The sequence below is a fragment of the Ammospiza nelsoni genome, chromosome 9, assembly GCF_027579445.1.
Source record: "Ammospiza nelsoni isolate bAmmNel1 chromosome 9, bAmmNel1.pri, whole genome shotgun sequence".
NCBI classification, from domain to species: Eukaryota; Metazoa; Chordata; class Aves; order Passeriformes; family Passerellidae; genus Ammospiza; species Ammospiza nelsoni.
Genome location: NC_080641.1, coordinates 15,866,104 through 15,891,615, shown reverse-complemented (window position 1 = coordinate 15,891,615; position 25,512 = coordinate 15,866,104). Strand labels below are relative to the sequence as shown.

At 36.5% G+C, this 25,512-nt stretch overlaps 1 protein-coding gene across 1 annotated transcript in view; it reads right to left on the bottom strand.

The window, feature by feature from the left end:
* The window catches only part of VAV3 (vav guanine nucleotide exchange factor 3), a 147,483-nt gene that overhangs the window by 17,925 nt on the left and 104,046 nt on the right, over positions 1–25,512 (bottom strand). Inside the window, exons 20-23 of the mRNA XM_059478257.1 lie at positions 9,667–9,803; positions 5,918–5,983; positions 2,292–2,326; positions 426–542 (exon numbers count right to left, since the gene is read on the bottom strand). Coding sequence (XP_059334240.1) covers positions 426–542; positions 2,292–2,326; positions 5,918–5,983; positions 9,667–9,803 — 355 coding nt within the window. The remainder of the gene's footprint in view (positions 1–425; positions 543–2,291; positions 2,327–5,917; positions 5,984–9,666; positions 9,804–25,512) is intronic.

Here is a 25,512-nt window from a genome sequence, read left to right as displayed (position 1 = left end):
GCTTTTATATTCATATTGATCAACTACATGAAGGCAAAAAATTATTTGCACCCACAAAATGTACAAACCCACATTTTACTGAACAGTCTGAGATGCAAAGGGCTTTGAGTTCTCACCAAAGTCAATTGAACAGATCTCACTGTACTGCAAACAATGCTTTTACTCTTCTCCAACATACTCGAGCTTTATTTTCGTAGCCCCAATTTGCTACATCAGCATTACAAAACCATTGCTTCTTTGCTCCCATAAATCCTGGGTATTTTTTGACAGCAACTTCAGTTTTCCTATATTGACTCTCTTCAAGGCTGCACATAATTATATAATGGAAAGAGTGGCTTGTTTTCTATATTTATTTCAAATACTATCTAGACAAAAATGAGAACAGGAAAAGTTTCTTGGGGCATTCTTAATCGAATTCCACTTACTTAATGCTAATTGCATATTCTCCTGATTCTTTGGTCCTGTGCCGCACCAGGTAAGTGCTGTTTACTCTGTTGATCAGTTCACTTTCTGCCTGCAATCGTTCCATTGCTCCTGCAAACCTGTAACAAGGAAAATAAAAATTGCCTATGATTTTTTTCAAAGCTCCAAAGGTGTATTAAATATGCAATAGAGAGTGAAAATATTCTACATATCATGAGGACCAAGAATATATCCGTTGCAATTGAATACCACTTCCAGATTTCTGAATGAGGAATAAAACATGAAAAAATTCATGTTGGGGGCTGTGGAATTCCTAATTAGTAAAAGTACTTTTATTGATTTTGAATAGAACACCTGCTAAGGAAAGTGCTCGAGCCCAAGCATTAGCCGAGTGACTACTGGCTTGAAAAGTTCATAAAACCAGCTGGTCTATCTGCAATATATGCTGCAAGAGAAGCAATACAACAGTGGTCCAGAACCTTTGAACCTCCCTGAGTTCTAGAGAGATTTATTGCAACAAAATGGAGAAGCAGCCACCAGACGTAGATTAGGTCAACAAAAGACCTAATTGAAAATTTGGTACTTACACAAGACAGGATTTTATTTCATTTCATAATTATGCATAACCTCTAAAGGCTCAAGTGCAATGGGTATACCCAATATCCCGAGGAAAAAAAATAAATAAGCCAAACCCATCTAAATTTGAAAAAGCTGATGCTAAGTGTTGAAAGCTAAGACAAATAAATCACTGGCTCTGCAGCCTGGCTGCATGAGCAGATTTGTGTCCTTGCTCTGCCTTGTGGTTTGTGTAGGATATCATGAGAGGCTGTCAGCAGACACTCATTTGCAAAACCACAGGTTAAACTGTTAACTGGGGAAAGTGACCTGGCTTCTAGGGAAATTATGCTTATCTTATAATTTTACAAAGGCTGTCACTACCACAGCCCACCACTATGTAAAATTTCACACCAATACATCACAACCAATTAGAAAGGAGCTTTAAGTAAAATAATAGCTCTTTATTAAAAATCCATAGAAGATAAATACTAATGCCAGTAACATGCTTTCCTGTAACAAAATTATAAATAGACCATATGTTAGACATGAATTCAAAATATCAATTTCAAATAATAAACACTTTACTTGGCTTGTTATGAAAAAATGACTATTTGTTTGGGTGTGATCCTAATTTCACTTTTAGCAAGTTAAGAGGAAGTCAGAACTCATGTCTAAATGGCAAGGCATAAAATCAGTGAAAGAACACAAGTGATGCTTACTCTGCTCTCTCAGAACCACCATGTCTTTTCTGAGTTGTGGGAAAGAGTTCACACACTTCATAAACCCCAGAGCAGCAGTGGTTGCAGTTTTGATACAACATTTTTTCAAAGCATCATCAAGGTTGCAGGAGACCTTCAAGATTCATCTAGTCCAACCCTGCACCACCATAGACACCCCTAAACCATATCCCCAGGTGCCACCTGTATCTCTACAGTTTCAATGTTGGCGGGGGTTTTTAAGGAAATGCAGAATTATTCATGATACAAGATGCATTTAATATTATTCCTTCCGTTATTCACTCAACATGTAAGATATACTTCCATGCTTCATATTATAACCATCTCCTATTGTTCTATTTCAGACCTCTGGGACTAAGGCTGTGCAGCCACAGACATGTAAACAAAACATCAAAATCATTATACCAGAAATGCTTTTAGGCAATGCATGGTATTGCTTTCCCAAACTATTACATAATGTTGTCTTCTGAAGCCTAGAAAGGTTAAACCAATATAATTTAAATTGTAGTAAACACAGCTGCTTTCTGTGACTGCTTCTTTCAGAGATTCTTGTAAGAAAAGACAGAGACTTACCACAGCTGTGAAGAGTAGTCTACTGGCTTAGGAACCTAGGATATCAAAAGATACAGAAAATGAGGATCAAGATTTTTTCCTGAACCAGATAATAGATTGATTTAACTATCAATATCCAGGTGATCTGATTTGTCCACAAGTCTATTTTCTTTAAAGGAAGTTATAATAAAGGACAGATATTCTGTATCATTCTGAAAGTAGTACAGAATTTTTCAAGTTCTTTTCTTCTGTTTGTCTTGGGTAGGTTTACTTCACAGAACGTTTCAAACAAAGCTTTTCTGACAGTGCCTGTATTCAAATTTCATACACAAAATAGCTCAGTGCTCTGTATTGTAGAAAAGTGCACTAAAACACGCAATCAATTTACAGTAACGCATAAAACTCATGTCATGTATTCAGGACTGTGTGGCCTTGGACTGGCCACTGGGAAGTATGCTCTATAATCTTCAGAGAGACCTGAGGATATTCCACAACTTCTATCACACGACATCATTCACTCCTTTGTATTTGACTTGGGCAGCTGTTGTACTGTATCTTGCTAAATATATCATTTGATTCTGAAATTAAATTTAAAAATTAAACTGCAATCAGCTTGCAAAATGTATGTTACATGTACACAAACTTATGTATAGATAATGATTACTCATGCACAAGAGGCACAGTATCATCTCCCATTAGTGTGTGAGAAGTCAGTATTCCCCTACTCTTCTAAAACAGTGTGAAAATGCACAGTGCTGAAAAATGGACTTTAGTGAAAGGTTAACAGAAATCTCACACACTTATAACTTAAGGCCACATATTCTTAGGTAAGCAAACATGTTTTGTTTTTTCCCTTCAAGTAAAACCAATGGATGTTTTATTTTCTGGACTCTAATAGGGTAGAAATTACAGCAACATTCTTCTCAAAGATTTTTTATTCATGATATATGGAATGTCACCAAAAGAGACTTCCAAAAACAAATCAAGTCAGGAAAATATTATTACAAAGGCCTCTAAACTTAAATTGATTGAATTGCAATCAATTACAATTCCCACAGTCTTGACCTCAGGTATCAACCAAGATCTCTATCAAGTCTCTAGACTTGACCTTGAAATAAACTTCAGTCTGGAAGGCATTAAAGCTCTCTGTGAAAAAACCAGGCTCACGTGTTTGGCTTGTGTAGCAGTAAATCTTAACAGGTAATAAACAGTCACTTAGTCAAGTTCTTGAGAGAGCAAAAGGAAACGTGCATTATTCCCAGAGAGTAGACAAAGGGCTCTTTTCACAGCAGCCTCTGCAGCCCATGAACCCCTCAGGAGTGCAGGGGGGCACCCAGGAGAGCCCGGGGTCACCGTGGCAGCAGCACTGGCCTTGCCCATCCCCGCAGGTACTGATGGTGCTACTCAGGCAGCTCTGCCTCTAATGGGGAGACCTGGCAGAAAATTAATGGACTATGTAATTGCTGACAAACAATTCCTAAGAGACATGTTTCAGTGGATCAACCTGATGACACACTTCAAGGCCACCATTTCAAAAATTACAAAGTTTTTACACGTTTTTTTCATGTTGCAAGATATCCTTAAGTATTTCAAATTTGTTTCAATATTTCTAGCAGTGCTAATAAACTGGAAAGGATATAAAAATTCAAAGACTGTTTAAGTCCATCCTCCAGAGAAGTTAAATGACAGATGAGTAGTTGCTTTTGTAAATTTTGAATGGACAAATATATTCCTATAACAAGTGCTGTTCATTGGTATAAAGAGGATAAAATCAAATGTTTTTCCAGAAGCTCTTGGCTCCTACTGTGCTATGTATTCAATGCCTCTACAGAAACTAGAAAAATGGAGGAAAGCTAGGAAGAAACAGGTATTACTCATATAGGGCATAAAATGTCTGCTGACATATACTACTTATTTTAAAGGGAAAAAATTGTTTATAGGGACATCTGTGAAAAGTCTGGAATATAGATATTCTGGAGCTCAGCAGTTTTTCATTCAATATTCATTCCTAAAGTCTTCTGATATATGGATTTTATGCTGTTTCTGGGCATTTTTATATCAGATGGTTGTAAAGACTGTTAGACTTAATAATAACAGTAAAAGTTATAGCATGTTTAAAACCTGATTGATGTTTCAGTATCTTTAACTGCATCGTTTATCATAATAAGATGTTTATATTTCATCCTTCCAAGTTAACAGTGGTGAAGCATCAATTTATCTTTTTGTTCTGATCACGACACCAGTTGGTAACATTTCATGAATAGTATTTATTTATTCTGTAAAACTGCATTATTTTCAATACTCCTCTAAATAGTATATTTTAAATTTAGCAGAAAGCTTTACCATTAGAAAGATACCTACATAACACCCCAGCAGCATTTTTTCTAACTTCAGGATATTACACTGCCAGTGCTTTTAAAGTATATTGGTGATTCCTAAAAGTGCTGCTACAGTTGGGGTCAATGACTGCTGGGGTCACTGACAGTGGCACCATGGAATGGGAAATCCACCCTTGAACAATAAGCAAGGGGTGGGAAATTCACAAATTTAACAATAAGCAAAGGGTGGAGGGATAAAAGCTAAATTCACACAACAATTTCATCTTTATTTCAGATTTTGTCCTCTCACCCAAACTAAAAACACTTGTACCTATAAATAGTCTGTGCATTCCTCTTCAAACAAAATCCTGGAATTACAGGGTATTAAAGATGTCTTATGGTATTTTAACACATTTATACTCTTTAGGATCTCATGTATACTTGGTCTGGAAACTAAGGCACAATAAGCCCCAAAGACATATCAAAATGCAGCTACTAAGAGCTGACCTCACCTACTTATAAAAGCCATTGAAGTGGCATATCTTGATTGCTGTAACAAAAGCAATTTTATTAATAAGTCAAACTGTTGAGAATCAGGTTCAAGTAAGTGAAACTACCTTAAAGCAAAGTAAGGACTAGGATTCATTACAGGGTTTATGGGTTTTTATCAATTAACCTCAACAAAGAAAGGCAGTAATCTGATGCACAGTGTCACAGACGGCAGAGAAGGAGTAAGTGTATTGTATATTAATATATCATCACAACTGTACGTAAAACTCTTAAGTACATATTATAAAATTATTTTTCTTATTACTTTCACAAATTTTTCTAGATTGAGAAGGTTCTTGTGTGAAGTAAAGACAGGTAAGAGCATAAAGGAAAAATAACATTTATCAAGCAGTCAGAATTCAAAGTTTTATATTAGTTTTACAATTTTTAAACTTACTACCTAGGCTGTAATCCCTCTCTCTAACCCAAAGTGACTGGGGAATAGATTAGAGCCACAGCACTCTCACATTCCTGCTGGGGAATAAACCAAGTGCACTTTGACATAAAATGTATTTGATCTACACTCTGGAAACTCTTCAGACAGTTCAATTTATTAATATTCCCAAAAGTGAAACCTGCTTATTTTCTTGACATGTCCTACTTACACCCAATAACCAAAAGTATTAGAATTCTCTACTATAAGCAATACTGAATGCATCATGAAAGCAGCAAGGAACTAGAAACAATATTATTTTTGTAAGATAAAATTAATCTTAATGAACTAATGAACAGGGCAGTTTTCCTGTAAGGTGGCAAACAGAACTAAATAGTTGTACTTACACATGGGCAAGGTTTTACTGCATCACTTGGGAAGAATCCAAGCTCTCCTGTTGTTAGATTTCTTCCCTAAAAAAAAAAAATTCAACTTTTGAGACATAATTGGGATTAACAGTAAATAATAATGCACACCCAGGGATTTAGGACAATAAATTTTAGAGACAAGAGTCTTTAACATAAAATGCTGTTCTAATGAAGTCTTACTCAATATTTCTGTGGGTTTTGTTGTTGTTTTGTTGGAGTTTTAATATAATTAAGTAATAATCATAACTGATAGATCTGAAAGCTCTGAGAGATAAGAGGCAAGAAGGGAGCTCAGAGACTGTGATGTGATTCCCAGCTCTGTCGATGTCTGCCAGTGTTTGATATCTTCATTAATGTTAATTATCTCCTTTCAGGTTATTTCCTCCTCAGCTGGCATTCTACAGAAAGCTGCCACCTGCAACCTTGCAGATTTCCACAATGACTACACCTCTGTGCAGCAGTGGTTGCAGCACCTGAGAGACCAAACTCCAGTGGGATTCGGAGCTCGTGATCCAAGAGTTAAACCCTTCCATAAGGGATGCACATCAGTGGAAACCGACTGGGCAGGGGAGCACCAGCAGAACTGAAGATGACTCCCTGGCTGTGATGCACTGACATGCTGCAGATGCATCCACACAACAATGGGGAGAGCAGGGGCAGAAATGCATCCGGCATGGCCTAAACTGAGCCTTTGCTGCACCACAAGGGCTGCCCTCCCAGAGTGGCAGCGCCACCAATTTACTCCAGGTTCTAAGTACCAAAAGCGACCTGACCATCACAAATCCACGCACCAGCAGCTCACACACAGTTCAACACCAACCAAGCTCTCCTGAAGAGCACCTTAAAACGTCTTTTCATTCCTAGTAGTAATATTTGGCAGTGAAGACACATTTCAGAGTAGAAGAGAGCACATACCTAAAATTCTGAACACAGATTCATAAAATGAAGGCATCAAAATGTGTATTTAGGCAAACAAATGTTTTAATTTAACTGATTTTTTAAAAGCCCATAAATTCTTAACCTCTATTAAATGTAATATACTGACTGTAAATATAATATACTCTCAACATTTGGCAATGAGATTAAGCATGAGTACTTTATAAGCATTAAAATCATGCAAATGATATTTCTTTTTTATTTTTGATGGCATACCTGCAAAATAAAAAAAATTAAAGGGAAAAACCCTCATAAGCACGCATGAGGATTTCTTCAGGGTTTCAGATCCTTTTGTTTCTGTAACACTAAATGTGTAATTCTACCATAATGTCACCACAAAAAATAGAGCTCAGAAAATTCAACAGAGTGAAGCTGAATGTAAAAAAAGAACAAGGGTTTATGAAAAGAAATAAAAACATGCTTTGACTGGTACTATCCTAAGCACAATAAGTGAGTGCACCATTCTCTGTAGATCACTATACATTTTTTATTACACACAGTAGATACCACACTAACCAAAAATACAGAGAAGTGCAGAGGCAGCAGAGGGAAAATCACATAGGCAGTATTTAAGCTACAAATCCTTTATACCGGTGATATTTTAAAAAATAATTCTGTGCAAACAAGTGACAATCTCAAAGATTTGAACCTGTGTTCAGCAAAGCTGCCTTACCCCATTTCACATCATCTGCTTGAATACAGGTTACCCTTTGTATCCACATATTCTACTTACTCCTGAAACACAAATCCCACTCGAGTACAGACCTAATTTTAAGTGGAGTTCTGAAGCAGTCTACCATCTAAGTGATACTTATTTTCAATACTAGTCCTACCTGAATAGCAAGTGGTACCACACTCAGTAAGAGCAGCCACTGAACAAAACATATTAATGTCTATCAAGACATCTTTGATCACACTTCAGCTACAGCTCAAGCACTGCTTAGTAACCTGTATTATTTATTTGATGTGCTGTAAAGAATGAATTAGTTTTACCTAAACTACACGTACTTATCTATTACAATCATTTGAATTTCTGAATGGTCAACTTAGAAAACCATTGTAATATTAGTCTAGTGGGTCAGCTGTAAATTACCCTAAAAGCCCTTTTGAATAATTAAAGATTTCAATATAAATTGCATTTTGCAGGCTCTTTCTTAATATGCATTTTAAAATGTAGATGTCATTAAAAGACTCAGAAAAATCTGTATTAAGCAGTCTGTGACAAGAGACAAAAAAAAATTCCTGAATGATGCTAATGGAGGTGACAATTTCCATTACGATTCAAATCTATTACTGAGGCTTCTAGGGAAAAGCCTAACACACTTTCTGGTTTCTGCTAGTTAAACACAATGAAATTCTAGCTAAATTCTTTAGCATGATAATCACAAAAAACCTCTAAGACAATTGGCAGTAAATTGAGCTGACAGATGTGTATGAACATGGCAATAGAATCAGTCCCACGCGGTAGCAGTAATTTTGGCTTGTACTAATTGTATTAGTCAGATGATTACCTTCTAGCCAGTCCTCAGTCAGGAGCAGGTTTAAATGCTTCTCCAGATCAGAACTCTAGACCTTGCAGAACCAAGTCCTACATACAAAACTATACAGGCCAAACTCTGCCATTCGAAAAGATTTATTTTTAGTGATGCAAATTACCCATGGCGTGCTAAGTAACAGGTTGGGGGGTTTGGAGGGGAGTTGGTTGGTTCTTTGGGTTTGGAGGGTTTTTTGGGAGGGGGTAAGGTGATTTGGTTGTGCCTATTTACATATTTTTTACATAAAGTAATTCTATTGTTTATTACTTCCCCCAATTAAATGTTCAGGATGATACAGTGACATAGCAAGAGTTAAGTGATCCTGTCCTGAAGAGTTTGAAGAAGATTCCATCCTAACTGTAGCCAGAAAAACAGAAGCCAAAACAAACAAGAAGAAGTATGACCTAACTCATGAGACAGACCAGGCAGTTTTTATATTATATTCATTACCTTATTATAGCTTAAAAAAAAATCAGGAAGATCAAAACAGGAACATCAATTCAAGAAGACAGATATTTTCCACTTGTTGTTCTATTAATCTCCTGATAGTTCTGTTTAGCTCTGTTTCCATGTATCCAATAATACAAACAATTAAGAAAGCAATCAAGAAAAATGAGATTTTAATGCATTTACTGTTAAAGTGAATGCAAGTCAGCATTTTCAACATTTATAGTACTCATTTAGGAAGAAATTTTAGTAACAAAAGCAGTGATGTGAATCACATGACAGCAAATTGTGCCATCAATACAATATACTTCTCCCACGTACATAAAAACCCCTATCCTTAACTGACTTGAGGCAGCATCAAGTAGTTTAGGTGTGGTTCTGTTTTGCAGAGCTATTTCTCTCCCTTATAAATTTAATATTCACTAACTGGGTTTTGTCAACATAGCTTTTACTTATGTTGTGTTACAGAACCAGAACTGAAAATTCAAACACTTTGCTTTTTGAATTGTAAACATGCTCCTTAACTCCTTAATTTATAATTTCACTAGGATTGCCACCAATGTCATGTTCTTGCAGATTTATTCACCAGGATTCTTACTTTAAGTTTGCAAGAATGAAGATTTAAATCATATAGGAACTACTGGCAATTTCAAAGCAAAATTAGTTGTATGAGGCATTTATTTGGATAAACCACAAAGAATTTTGTTGTTACTGTTGTTCAAAAAGAAAAAAAAATAGGAGAGCAATATATCAATAAGAAGTTGATATCTGGACAAACAGAATATAGCCATTTGCTAAATGATCCAGTACCTGCCAAAATAAGCTGTGGGCATCTCCTCTAATGAGTTCAATAGTGTCCCCAACCTGGATATGCAATGGCGGCCCATCTTGTGCTGCCGGCTGTGGGATCCCACTGTAGTTCCGAATGACTTGCATTTTTGGTAAACCTGGGAAAAAAAACATTTTAAAAAATAAATAACAAACAAAAAAATCCCAAAAGCCAGAATCAGTTTTTACTTAATGACAATCTACTGAATCTGAAAACCATGAGAGCAATCAAGCAAAGAAACACTATGTCTTTAGCAGGTATTTGACTAAGGCACTCGGACTTAGTACTATACCAGGCACAACCAAATAGAAAAGAATTACTTTGGAAAAACATCTCTATCCTCCTTTCTTCTTGGAGTAAAGTTGATTTCATGCCTATTTAGACTCTTCCCTGTACATGCACACCCATGGATCTCCATAGGGTTCAAATATTAAGGCTATCTTTATAGTTTAACAAAGATCTCAATGATTAGCATTAAAGACACCAATACAAATAATCTCATCTGCTTTACAATGCTATTACCAAAAACCTACAGCCAATGTGAACATGGCCAGGAGAGTCAGGATCACAATTCTTTTAGATTTCTCACAACACTTTTTGCTTTTAATTTTCATGTTATGGCATGATTTCTGGGTGCCTGCAGCAAAGCCTGGATCAATTGAAGGTTTCATTTTCAAGTCAAGAACTCTAGATGCACACTAGTCCTTCCACATCAATACTGACTGCAACATAGACAACAGCTGTGCTGGGGATATTTTTAATTTTTTTTTAAGGGAGCAACCCATTTCTGTCTGCTTGTGCAAACAACTGTAAGTAACTACAGTTACTTGAACTACAGTTCAAGAATCCTCCAGAGGAGTGTATCAAACGGGGGGGCAATCCCTGTATCTTCAGTCAGAAGATAAAACTGTAGATACTGCAACCCTATGTTCTTATAACTTTAACAGTTTCTTTTAAAAAAAAAAACAAAACAACATTTTAAGCACTATGGATAGCTAGTGTATTGCACTCGGAATGTGCTCTGATACTACAAGAATACTTGAAATCAATCACCCACTCCATAACAAATATATTAAAGATTTACAGGCTTTTAGGAAAGCATTTTTGAACTCTATTTCTAAAGGAAAGCATTTTATCACAACGCAGCTATTTTTAATTATTCTCCCTCTATCTTAAAAAAAAAAAAACACTATAGAATAATTTTCCTGATTTTAACTAAACATGAGATTTTCAAAATTGTTATCATTAAGTGGATATATAAATTTCAAAACTTAACCAGGCAGTTTTTCCTTAAGTAAGAGTTTTGTAAGAATATATATTAATAATTACAGATAAGAGTGACAGGCTGTAAAGCCAAGGTTGCTGGGCTGCCATATTTAACATGTTTCTTGCTGGAAGGTCATCATTAACTTCATTCTAACAACAAAGGATCAGCAGGCCCACAGAAGACTTATTTCTGTTGCAAGATCACTACTGTAATTTAGGTGGCAACAAACACAAATATCCATGATCTCCTCTAAATTGTATGAAACATGAAAGAAATCACCTTCCATAATTACTACTCTCTGTATTAATGAATAAATACTAATCCTAAGTGCTGATGAAACAATAAGCAAAGCAATACCAGCTCTTACATTACTCAACCCAAATGACACCTTAACTTTTACTGTTTCTGCAAGTTACCTGGCATACTTAAAATGAGCACCTAATTATTAGTAAGCCATTATTCCACTTAGGCAAATAGCAGACATTACTTTGTTCCTAAACTGAAGGCTTTCATGCTTTCATATACTGATTCAGGACCAACAAATGCTCCATGCACTGCATGGCAAACAGAAGTAATGCTGCACACAAGTTTCTACTGAGATTTGACAAGTTTGTCCTAATGGAAGGAAACTCCCCATCAGAATCTGAATTATAGTTCTGTGTATGTGATGAGCAGACTGCCAGCAGGTACTCATCTAAGAAGCATATATGGAAGTCAAAACAAATGCACAAAAAAATATTCACATTATAAAACCATGTACCTGGTGATTTAGTTTATCATATTATTAATGTGAAGATACAATATACTTAAAACCCCACCCTTGAACTTAGCTCATCAGAATATGCTCAGGAAATAATAATGTATTTTTCAATTAAAATCCTTGTGTTTTTTAAAGATACTATAGTTCTAAAGTTATTAATCATAAACATGAATAAAAGTACTTTTTCTTTCTATTTTCTATTTTCTATGATTATTGGTGTCTCTGAAAACCAGGGCAAGATAACTATGGGAAAAAAGGGAGAAATTGTGCTGTGTCAACCAGCAGAATTATTCAAAAGGTAACATAAAATTAATCCTGTTAAAATGTACCATGCCCAGAATACTTGTGTATAATTCAGTATGCTTGGTTCTGTAAAATCCAATGGCAATTTTGACTATAAAGTTACCGTGGCAGATACAATGTTGGAAGATTTGATCTAACACCTCTTGACATCACTAGAAATAATCCCATCATTTAAATAGGCTTTTAGGTTACAGCCTTAATAGAGTTCATTATCTTGCTTCAGAACTCTCCATAAAACTTATTTTTGTAATGCCTACAGAAACTGTGATACCTACACTGCTCATTTGCTTGCTGTAGCTGGTCCCTTTTATGGTAACACACAAATCTTATTTTTCCACTGGAATTTTACCACCTATTTTATTCAATTGTTGTCCTTGGCCTGCTTGGGAGTTCTTTGTGCTCAGCATTGTCATTGCTATGAATCCTCACTGCCTAGCACAAGGTAACTGCACTGTCACCACACTCACAAAAACCAGCACCTGAGTAACTGGGATGCAGGGCCAGGATCCCAGTACACTGCAACAATGCACAGTAATCACTGATACTGCCATGTCTTCTTCATTCAGACCCTTCTGTAATGATACTGCCTGCTAGCTTCAAGGCCATGGATAAAAAAATGAACAAGAAGTGGTATTTTGATGCTAATTATTTCAGCACACATTAGATTTGATTCAGATTTTGAAATGTACTTTATAGCTCCAAGTAAAACAACTGAAGGTAAATTCACTCTCCAACAACAGGAGTGCCTGAGTCACTGAGGGCCATGTTCATTTCAGTATCAATAACAGCACACATGCACACACAGCCTGTATCAAAGATAGAAAAGCAGTGAGTGCATAACTAATAGGTTTTGCTAGTTATATGAAAAGATCAAAATTATTATCCTTGTCATATCATTTTAAACATTTTTTTAAATTAGTTTTTCCAGGAACAAAAGACTAAATGACATCTTTGAATCATCAATGAAAAACAAGTACATACTATTCTGGAATAGCTAAATTTTGGGTAAGTCTTCCTCTCTTCCCTTAAGCATGGAAAAAAATAAATGGGGTACAGAAAAAATAATAAATTGAGGGAAAGAGTCAAGAAACTCCAAGTAGAATGCTTACCTTCCTTTTCAGCATGCAATTACAGATTTCATTATAGTAGCACAGAAAGACTTTAGCAGATGAACAGTGAGCTAGTGGACATTTAATTGGGCAGAAATTGGTAAGCACTCACCTCCTAACATGCACAAGGACAAACACTGGGGTTTGGTGCATCCAGACCTATCCATCATTAACACACCAACCATCTCAAACAATCTATGAGTTTTACAAGCTTACCCTAAAACAGAACTGTTGGTTGCAACTGTTTATTCTAGAATTCTATACCCTGAGCATTTACAATTGTTCTGGCTTTGGCTGGGGTAGCTTTCTTCAGAAAAGGCAGTATGAGGCTACGTACGGTTTGAATTTGTGCTTGAAAGCAGGGTTTGCTTGCACAATGTCAGGGCCTTTTCTGCATCTTGTACCACCTGCCAGTAGGGTGGGGGTGCACAAGAAGCTGAGAGGGGACATGGCTGGGACAGCTGGCCCCAAATGCCAAAGGGATAAGGCATTCATATGACATCATGGTCAGGATTTAAAGTGGGGGAAGGAGGAGGAAGAAGGGATGTTTGGAGTGATGGCTTTTATCTTACCCAGGATGGAGTCCAGCTTTCCTTGGGATGGCTGCACAACAGACTGGCCAAGGAACACAGTGAATGAAATCTCTTTTGCTCTCCTTGCACGTGCAGCTTTTGTTTTAGCTGTTAAACTCTCCTTATCTCAACCCACAAGTTTTCTCACCTTAGTGTTTTGCTCCTGGCTGGGGTTAAACCACAACAAGAATCTTCTACTTTTCAGTGTAAATTAGTTCATGGCCAACTTACATCCATTTAGAAACAGGAGACTGCAGAGTTCTTTTCCTTGTCTGCTTTTATTTTCATACTACAGTTAACGAGAGCAATCATACCCTTATTAACCTTCATTTTGCTAGTCTAAACGAGCCAAGTTCTTTTAGCTTCCTCTCAATAAGAGACCAATTCCTCTGAGGCAGTACACCAGCTGCTTTACAGAAGTTCAGACAGGCAAGATCTAGGATATTTTCCTTGTCTTTCTTGACATTTCATTTTTAATTGGCATATGAATTCGTAACAAATATACTCATTAAGAATCCTGAGGACTTGCTGTAATTCAATAATGCTGACAAGAAAAAGTGATATTCTACAGAAACCTGAAATGCTTTAGAGTTATTAATTATTTAGAGTATAATTATGCATTATTTGTGACAGAAACAGTATAGACCCTCTCCATGCATTAATTACTGAAATGTGAAATATGTTAAGCATTTAGAGACGCTGCCATTGCAATCTACATAGCTGCAGTACTGACAGTATCTGATAATGGCAGAAACATAACTGGCACAAAAATGTTACTCATGAACATGCTAAAAAGAGGGTAAAACTCCAACACAAAGGACAAGACCAGGATTTCATCCATATATTATCATTAATGATAAAAATCCCATTGGTTCCTATTAAGTCAGACTTCCACATAACAAAGTTCTTTATCAGGAAGCTTCCTAATTTAAATATACAAAAGAGTCTGGTAGTTTCCAACATTGAAATCAAAACCCAAACTTATCCAGTTATGACACCGATAAATAGCTAAAATTTACTTTACTTGAAAACCAGGAAAAACCCCAGATTCCTTGAAAAGTCTTTATAGCCAGGCTCTGGGTCACAGAACTAATAGAAATTTATGATCTAAATTGTAGCTCATGGGAAAAGCAGAAAGCATGATAGATCAAGATTTATAAGGTACCAATTAGGTTACATTATAGAAAACTAAAACCTTTCATAAACTGTTCCATGCATTTGAGTATTTCATCTGATAATTATGAGTCAGAGAAGGAGGCTACAATTTAAAATTAACATAGTACATAATAAGTTAGAATATCCATTATATATGAGACCAAAAAAAGTAAACTACTTGTATTCCTTACAGCAGCTCTGCATTTCTAAACAACACCAAATGACCCTCAGAGTTTCATGCAGAGATTCAAAAATGTTATTTTTTGCTAACAACATGCATAATGCACACCCTATTATGACCTCTATCTGTCAAAATTGATTCCAGCATCTGTTATTTCCAAGCAATGCAAAAGGTGGTTTAGGCTTCAGGCAGGGATCATTCTAACATACAAAATAATGACACAGCATATAGGACAGCAGGGTTCAAAGGTGAATTTGTGGATAAATTTATCCTATTACCAGAAAGACATGAAACAACTTTGTCTGCATTAAACATCTCTTTCTAGTTAAACTGAAAACTTTCTTTTACTCTATGAAAAAGTTAGCCTAGTCACCAGTATTTACAACCTGACTGGAAAAAAAAACCACTAATGAAATGGAATGAAGCCTCCTGAGTTCATGAGGCTTTGAAGCTGAAACAGAATTTTAGACTATCTGACAAGGCCACATCCTGATGTTTCCAGAATCTCAAGAAAACAACACTGCCTTTCATATAGGAAATGGCACAAAGGCTCACTAATTCTGTCCTTTCTTTCACCACAACAGCATTTTGGGTGTCTGTTTGGAACCTCTGAACTTGCTTTGACCCTTTTTGGTTTATACCTTTGCAGCTACTAACACAGGGAATGCAGTCCTACTAAGAGAGAAGCTGACATTTAGTGACTGATAATATTCCACCTGAAATCTCTGAGCAGACACATCTCCATACATCTGCACACTCCAACCAGGAAGCAAGGGCTAAGTAACTCATGGCAGTGTCTCATGGGAATAAATGTCTGAACAGTAGCCCACAGTGTCATGTATAATTTTAAAAAAGAAAAAAATAAAGAGACACAGGCAAAGGGGAACTCATATTGAAAGAAAAAATTTGTATCTACACCATGGTAAGTAAAATTACACTTTGAAGGCTTCTGATCAAGAAGCATAACTGCAAATAATAAAGTAGCAAGGAGTTATGATAGAAAGAGAAAAACAGATGGGTTGATAAGGACAGCAGTGTGAAGAACAGGTGGAACTGTTATACACACAATCTGAGCATCCATGACACAAAATGACCAGCTTTGACACGTTTTTTTGGCAACATCATCTAGGTCCAACACTAATATTAAAAGCTAGGTAAAGGAAAGCTCTAATATGAGCACAAGCTATATGAAAACAAAGTCCTTTGGCATTCTCTGTATGTTCTTCCAATCAGCTCTGCTGCCTTCATTTTTAAAAACCCTGTTCATAATCATTTTATTGCAGAATAAATGATAAACTTGGTTCTTCTCTCTTGCATTTGTCAGGAGAGCAGATTCCCAACTCCTCATCAGTGTCATCTATCCCTACAACCAGCAGAAGTCAATGGCTTTGTTACTGCCAAGGCAAAACTTGTCTAGAAGTCCTTTTCAGCTGGGGAGAAGACATGAGGAAAGCAACACTACTAATCACTTGAAAAAACCCACTTTCAGTTTCTAAGACAGTCTATTAGTGCCTCAAAAGAGACTAGATTGGGGCGGGATTTCTTAACTTTTAGGCTAAGTACTTATAACAAAAATTACAGAACTCACATACATGAAGATGCCAGTATAGTCTATTAAGAGCTCTCTTCAGAATGGCAGTGATTTAAATAATTACTACTGGAAAAAATTAACACAATTAATAAGTACATATACCTCAAAGAAGATATTTTAATTGGACTTTATATTCTCCCAGTTTCAAGTCATTATTTTTGTATGTCATTGTAATTAAAAGTTCTAATTTTAGATACTGATTTTAAGCCTAACATTCGTAAAATCATAGAATGGGCTGAGTTGGAAGGAACTTTAATGATCATCTCAGTGCAACCTTCCTGCCATGGGCAGAGACACTTTCCATTGGATCAGGTTGCTCCAAGCCCCATGCAGCCTGGCCTTGAACATCCAGGGATGGGGCACCCACAGCTTCTCTGGGCAACCTGTGCCAGAGCCTCACCACCCTCACAGTAAAGAACTGCTTCCTAACCACACCTTCCTCCTTCCAGTTTAAAGGCAAGGTGGCTGAAATGCTGACAGAGCCTGGGACTCAGGAATATTCCACTTGTCTTCTCTTCAACTGCTTTGCCTTTGTGTACTGCTCAATCAAGTCTCCATTGGCATATGAATAACCACAACTCTGGAGTTTGCCACTTAATTTTGAAATAAAAAAACCTACACAATGCTGATTTTTAAAACATTTATCAGCTACCATAAGCCTTAAGTCAACTGTTAAGTTTCTGCTTAAAGTAAAGCATCCCTTTCTTCCATAAACAGAAAACTTGCAAGCACTGGGGCAATATGGGGGAAGGATGCAGGGAGGGCAAAATAATCTTCACTATCTCAAAATTCAGGTGACCAACCTGTAATGCACTCCAAACTACATCTGATAAACATTCACATTTCTCTTCCATCAGAAGAATTAAAGACTGCCATCCTCCAGAACTCTGTCAGTTCCAACTACTGGAAAAAACATCTTTTTTTTCACAGTCCTAGCCATGCTTTCTGTCACTGTCCTCCCTCTCGTCTAACAACTGTTTCCTTCCTAAAAACCTTACTGAAACAGGATTTGTGGTTCCCTCAGTCCTTTAATACCTGTCAAATCTATGTTTTTCAAAGACTCAAGTTTTCCACCGTTTCTTCTTAATGCTGCATATAGAAACTGTATTCTTGGCAGAGACCTCTGCAAAAATGGTCAATCATCAACCGAAATGAAGATGTGTGGGAGGAAAAAATCTGTCTGCTAACAGTCTGATCAACAACTTGTTATGAGAAACAGAAAAACACCACAACTCAGGAAGTCCTTGTGCTTCGCCAGGTTTTGTAGATCTGATCATTAGCAAAAAGCCCCCTGGTAAATTGCTCTATCTCCATTTTCTAGTTAAGATCCACACAAAACTTGGAACTACATTGCAGATCATAGCGGGAGTTCACTGCAAGGAAAATAAACAAGACTAGCAATGTTATTCAATTTACAAGGCTGCTTTTGGAAACTGTATGAGTTCTATTTTATTTCTACACGTTTGTTTTTATATTACAGTAGTTTTGCTGCTTAAAGACAGCACTTATTTGATCAGAAATAAGAAATTTAGCCAAGAAAATCCAAAATCCAAACTAAGTTTCAGAATATTTTTTTTAAATTTAGAAAAAGAACTCTAACTGAAAGCATTTTCTTACTTCACTCTTAAGCAGGGATATTTATTTGGCACATTATGTCACTCATTTTAAGGAGCCTGGAAGCTCATCTCTGTGCAAGAAAAAAAACTGGCACTACAAAAATACTTCCAAAAAGTTGTGTTTTTAAACTTCAGAAGAGAAAGTCACAAGGGCAGCCTGTTAGGAAAGAATGACTCTATTCTTATTTAGATGGCTGATGACCATTTGTCTCTCACCCCCTTGAGGGTGGTTCTGCTCATAAGTCTCACAGATTCACTCCTGAGTTTAATTTACTTTTGTGTCTCAAAACAGAAGGAAAAGAAAGTCTGAAGATTTTGGGAAGTCAGGCAACAAAATGTTACAACACAAGAAATACAAAAAATTAGTCAAGTACACTGCTGAAAGAATCGACAAACGCTAACCCAATCCCATTTACATAGCAAGTGTCTTCATAAGCTGTATCTGCATCTTTCAAACACTCAATCTTCCCCTATAATACATATATTTGTCTTTGTAGATCCATATAAATTCAGAAAACCTGAACATGCCCTAGGTGAGAATTTCAGATTGCAAATGCAAGAAAGTATGTCTAAAATAACTGACATTTCTCGTGCAATTCCAAAATTATGTAGTAGTTTTTACACTCTAACCCAGGTAATTTCTCAAAAGAGGAGGAGAACTCTCTCCATGACCGCACTGAAAGAAAGCAAAGAGCTAAAAAAGACACTGACTTCCTAATGGTCATTGCCACATACTTCTTGTGATTCATTTACAGTGAAAACTATTTTTCTTTCATTGACAGACCTTAGTTTCCTCTTCACAGCAGCTTTTCCTCCATACAAGGGTTAAGGACAAGCTCTTGTTGTTTTGTACAGTCCTAACTTCAAATGTTTATTCAGGCAACTACTCCTTACTTGGACCGGCACAGGCAGCTATTCTTGTGAGAGGAAGGGATTTTGGAATTGCCTGGACTGAAAAGAGTCTCAGCACTTTGAACAAGCGTTAGAAACAGCTGAGCATTAAATGTTCCATGGGAATAAACAACAAAGAATAATCAGGTTCAAAAACACAGTTTTCACTTGTTTTGACAAAGTAATGAACTCTCATACTTTTAATGTAGTCTAGGAGGTGAATTAGGGATATAAACTTTAAAAATCCTGCAGCCTCAAAAGTCAGCAGCTTAACTTTTTTTTTCAAGTTAAGCAAAATGGAGTTTTGGCATATGAATTAAAAAGTGTGGTACATGTGGTTCTGCTTTTTATAAAAGCACATGGTATGAAGATTAACCAGTGTTAATTATCACATCTTTTAATGTGATGCCATAGACAGGCATGGCATTCTAATTCATGTATTTGTTCAAACATGCACCTGCCCTCAGGGACCAATAACTTGCGCTGGGCAGATAATACAGATGAGCTATGAAGGTGTGTCCAGACAGTAGATTACAGTGCAGCAAAAGGCTCTGAAAAACAGGGACAATTCTTGGAATATACAAGTCCATTATTCCATAGAAGCAATTATTTAGAGCTGTACTTTAAATACTCACTTCCTCATGCCCAGGGATAATTCTGCAGCAAGATGAAAAAGGCTTGAAAACAAGAACCCCACTTTGGAAACTGAATTTAACAGTGCAAAATGTAATGAAACTTGTACAGGACCTAGACATTTTTTCTAGTGTTGAGAATTCACAGACTGAATAATTTTAACAATATAGAATCCATAAAAATACATGCCTACACCACCTAGAATCTTTCACAGGTATCAAATTTAAAAACACACATTGCTGAATATGTGCTGACATTTGATTCACCAAGAATTGCAAAAATAAGAATTCAATTCTCTTTCAGACAATTTCTTTTGTGCTCAGTATTGACTAATAGCATCTGCCTCTAAGATGAAAGGCCTTAGTCTCCCATTTGTGTTACTTGCAAGAACTAAATTCTCTGGCAAGAGAAGCATTTTAAATTATTACACAACGTGAAAGGGAAGAGGGTGATGCCTGGCAAAGCAGGCAGGTCCCAGCACATGACAAATAATTTTCCCTGCACGCACCCTCTTCATAATGCTGTATAATCCTTCAGCTTTTCAAGTTAAACACTCTCATGATCTTACTCTTCAAGCAATTTTTCTTCACTGTGGCCTCTACCCTGATTACAGCAGATACTACTTTTACTTCTTAACTGAGAGTTCTTAGCACACATGCAAAAAAAATTCAGGCCTTATACACCTTCTTTGCATGCAAGCATCAACAGACAAATGTGGCCAAGAATTAAGGCATTATATTAAAGCCACAAAAAGACACCACGTTTTTTGGCTAAAACAAACCTGCTTTCAAAAAATGTGCCCACTTATTTCTGGTCTGTATAGGCCACAGCAAATAAATTATTTTCTTTCAGAAAAGAGAACAAAACTTGTTTTCATTACAAAGTACTTGTGTTAAAGAAGTAAAAAAAGATGAATATGTATTTCACTGTTAACATTCCAATGCAGTTAAAATTTTATTCCTAAATATTATATACTTGGGATTTTGTTTTTATGGTGCACACTTTGCATATTAAAGTATTGGCAATCTATGAAAACAAATTCTAGAAAATTCAAAAGGCATCCTGTTATGTGATGCTTTCCCATGAATTTGTAGTATCCCTAGCCTCAATTAGCAGATATACCTAGACAAAGGCATTCAGACTACAATGAAAATATCCACTGAGTATAAAAATACATATCTTACAACTATGTTTTTACTGTCTTCATTTATGCCAGCCTTTCTTTTCTAGCACAACTAGCATACGAAAAATTTTATGCTATTCTGATACGCTCCCTTTTATCAAAGAAAAATATTTTCAATTTTTAGTTACAATTTTCAAAATAGTTTACAAATTTAAGTAGAATAATTTTCTATGTATATATAAAAATAAGTTCTTAACTTGAAGACTGTTTACATGATGAATAAATAATAAGCTGTAAAAGGACCCTCTTTTAAATGCAGACATGAAAACACAAAATAAAATAATCTATCACTTGATCTTTGTTGCAAAATCAAGACATTATTAGTAAATTATCACAGGCAATAAAGATGGGTATCAAGTTTAGTCCCTGTCAAGACATCAATGCTGCCATAATAATCACACTGCATCTTAGATATTTTTGCTTCTTTCCTTCCCTGTCAAGAAACCCTCACATATTCATCTGCACAATAGTGAAGGTTTTCCTTCCATTTTCTGTTTCCAGTTTGAATGTGGTTTATATACTCCAGCAAAGTATGAGATTTGTTAAGACAGAAACCACACCCAAAAGCAATAAAGTCTATGGGCTGATATCCCAGGTAAGTCAGGCTGACTTATCTCACTTATCTCCTCACTGCAGCTGCCACCCGTGACCAGTTTGCTATTACCTCACTGAAGTTATTTAGCCTGTGACTGGGTGATCCATACATTCAAACGAAAGGCAGTAAGGGGACACCCTAGTGGGAAAAAATGCCACACCTTGTGGCAACAGCCTGCAGTTACATCAAAGAATCACCAGAGATCAAACTGACACCAGCAGAACACCCAAACGTGGTTCTTTCTCCCAAAATACTGCCCTGACAAAGAATACACCTCAGACACTTAAGTCCCATCATTGGCTCTTTGAGCTTAGTTGATCCTTCATTGTTTTTCAGGTGCCTGAGCCTTGTGCAGTGCAACACACAATTACAGGGTTTAAATCAATACCTCCAGAAAAGGACAAATAATTGGCATACAATGCACAGGAGCAGTCAGAGCTTTAAGTCCCTATCACTAAGCCTCATACTCTTTTCCTTTTCAGCCTTTCTTGTCCCCATGATAAAGCAAAAAAGGGGAGGGTGAAAATTATAGGGCAACCTGTAGGGTCTTCTGTAAAAAAGAAATAAAGGAAAAAATGCTGAAATATACCAGCATTAAGTGAATTCCAGAGTACTAAAATGATCCCTGCCAGTCACAAGAAGATTGCTACTGCCAGGAGCTTAATGTTGTTCTGGAAGGAAAGCTGTGATCCATACATGCAGCTCTTGTACCATATTTTATGCTATTTGTTGCTGTCAAACCCAATTAAGGAACAAGTTCAAGAAGAGTAAACATCACACTTTATTGTCTGAAGTAAAAGACAGTGCCTCATGCTGTCCCCTCTCCACATGCCCCATTCCAAACAGGCTGGTTAAAGAATAACCTCTACGGTTAACGGACTGTGGCACCTTTTCAAGGTATCAGATAATGAAGTTACTTTTTAATTCCCTGTTGCACACTGAAGCTTAAGAAACACAAGTTCTCAGAAGTGCAAGACTGAACATGTCTTCTATTTATTTGCAGGTCAGCAAGAGCAACAATAAGGGCTGAACTCCAAGTTCTTTCACGTAATGCCTAACTAAGTACCTTACCTTTTTTCCTGGATAAACCACATCTAAGGATTAAAACAACAAAATAAATAGATTCTACTGAAAAATCATCAGATCATGTTTTATAATGTCACTACGTAAACATGCTAAGTACCAAATAAATTCAAACATTACATCGCCGAGCTGCTAATTGTGATCTGTAAGCTATTTCTTAAAACAACCCAGTACCATAAAAATAAGTGGTTATATGTGAGAAACTCTGCTGTAATCAATAGATGTCTCAACACAAATATCTGACAGCTGTACAAGGCAGACTTCTAAAGCCTACTATAAAAACAGAATTTACAAGTATATGGATAATATAATATAAAGACTACAGTCAGGGACATTGTTCCGAGTTCTTTAAAGCAGACAATGAAGTAGAATTATATATTAATGTGGATTAGCAAAATACTTTTAACAGGACTCACAACAAGGCTCTCTTCCAGCTTACATGATATAAGAGGAAAATTTTGTCCCCCTGCCCCCGATAAATAAACAACAACAGGACAGGATGAAAAAGGCTGGAACAACAGTATTTTTTCAAATAGAAGGCAGTGTCCAGAAGAGTCACCCAAAGGAATCTCTGCTTGGCCCTTCCTTGTTCAAAAAATTAATAAGCATTATTAAATGGTAGTAAGAGTGGATTAAGTCTTAGAGAAGGTGCAAAAGCATTTCTTTAAAAAGATCACTACTTGCAAAGGATTGAAGGAAGATTTCATGAGCAACAGGATTCAAAATCAGAGAATAACTCTGGGTGGAAGGATCTTTGGAGGCCACTTGGTCACACCTTCATGCAAGACCTAAAGTAACATATGGATTGAATATTCATACACAATGATGGAGTGTGAAACAGGTATCATCACAGAGACAACAGATCTCAGACTAATTGCTAAGTATTTTTTACAATCAGTTCTTCAATATCATAATCAGATTCTGCTCTGTACCAACTCTTAAGAAATTTCTTGTGGCAGACACAGAACTAGAAAGACTGACAAACTCTTGGACCTAGAAGCCCACAAACAAGCAAACAGGATGGTCAGACATACAGAAGAGCTTCTGTATCAGCAGAATTAAGCACACAATAGCTCTTCAGGCTGGAGGACACATGGCTGGAGGGGATGTGACAGACCACTCATCAGTGGCATAACAGTGACCAGGGGAAAAGTACTCATTTCCTTATTTGTCTTTTTCTTGATGCAAAAATATACAGGAGTCAAAGCAATAGGTAGCAAGTTAAAAGCAAACAAAAAGATGTGCTTTACTCACACAACTAATTATGAGAGTGACAGTTAAAGGATGTTGCGAAGATTTTAGACTGGTTTAAAAAGTGCTAATGAAAATACATGGAAGGATGGAATACATGGAAGGAAAATTAAGAGCTAAGGAACGAATACACAAGGTAAGGAGGGAGGTACCACAGCACCTTACCCCAAATTCTCTCCTTCAGCATCAATTTAATTGGCTGCTGTTGGAGGGATCCTGAGCTAGCTTGGCCTGCAGCCTAGCTCAGCCTCATTGTTCCCTTCTCTGGCAATCTCAAAGTGGTGAGCAGATTAAAAACCCTCCTGGAAAGGCAGCATCAGTTTCTCAGGATCTTGCCTCTGGCCTCTTCTACCAAGCTTTAAAACCTTCCTCAGGCAAAAGGCAGAGGCAGTTCTGGGAGCTTCTCTTGTGTGAATTTTCAGCAGTCTTTTTTCTCCCATGGGACGACTGCTTTCAATTTTACAATGTTTCCCAAATTCTTTGTGTGAGAATTACTTTGAAGTAGTGATCAAATACTGGTTTAGTTAAATGAGTGAGCCACAAAAAAAGAAACCATATGCTTTAGAGTACTGTTAAAATTCAGTTACTTTTGACTATTTTTAATCATTCATTGCCTCATTATCTTTGTTTTGCCTTCTGAGAATTACAGCACCCTGAAGATTAAAATCAGATATGAAAATAGATGGGTAAATGCAACAGTCCTCCTGAAGATGAATAAGATTTGTAAGTCCCAATAAACTCTACCAAATACCAAGCAATTCACTTCCATTTGCCAAGGTAAGTAAAGGCAAATTTGGGCCACATAGCACAGGCCTCTTCCCTTTTTTTTAAATAGTGCTGCACTGCACTACTTTTGTGTGTGTTTAAAATACAAAACAGTGTATTTTTTTGTTTTACTGATCATACTTGTATGCCCATTTTGCCCACCTCTACCTGACATTTTTTTTTCTTCCTGACAACTTCCATGCAGTTATCTCTGAACAGTGATGTTTTGCTTAAATAGTTGATGTTGAGTGTTTTTATGCAGAAAAGGAGAAAGATACTGAAGGATTTTTCATCCATCTCAGCTTAAAAGTTATGTTAATATATGCCTAAGTATGTATTGAACACCATTACTTCTCTAAGAGAAAAATGCAACGTTAAATGCTTAAGATATAGAGACAGTCCCAAAAACACATCCAGTAAGACAAAAGAGTTTAAATCACTCAACTAAGAACTAATCTTGCAATCCAACCCGACAAGGATGAAAGAGTTTGACAAAATATACATTTCACCCTTTGGCATCTGGGTCTTCTGATGTTTAATTAAAAGAAAAGGCTAAAGGCTATGTTCTTCTCTGAATGTTAGCTCACTGCTGAGATGCCAAGGGGACAGCACCTTTCAAATATCTCTCCCCAACAGGAATGTAAAAACAATTTTAATTTAAAATAAAACAACCCAAATAAACTGCATTTGAAATGCTTCATTGGAAGACAAAACTCTGCTTCACCTTCCAGAAACACATTAGTGGAAAATTTCTTGGTGCAAAACATTAGACATGTCCTTTCTTGTAACACAACAATGATGAATTCATTATTTTGTGAAGTGCTGCAGAGGAAAGAAAAAACAAAGGCAAAGACCTTAAATGTAATACATAT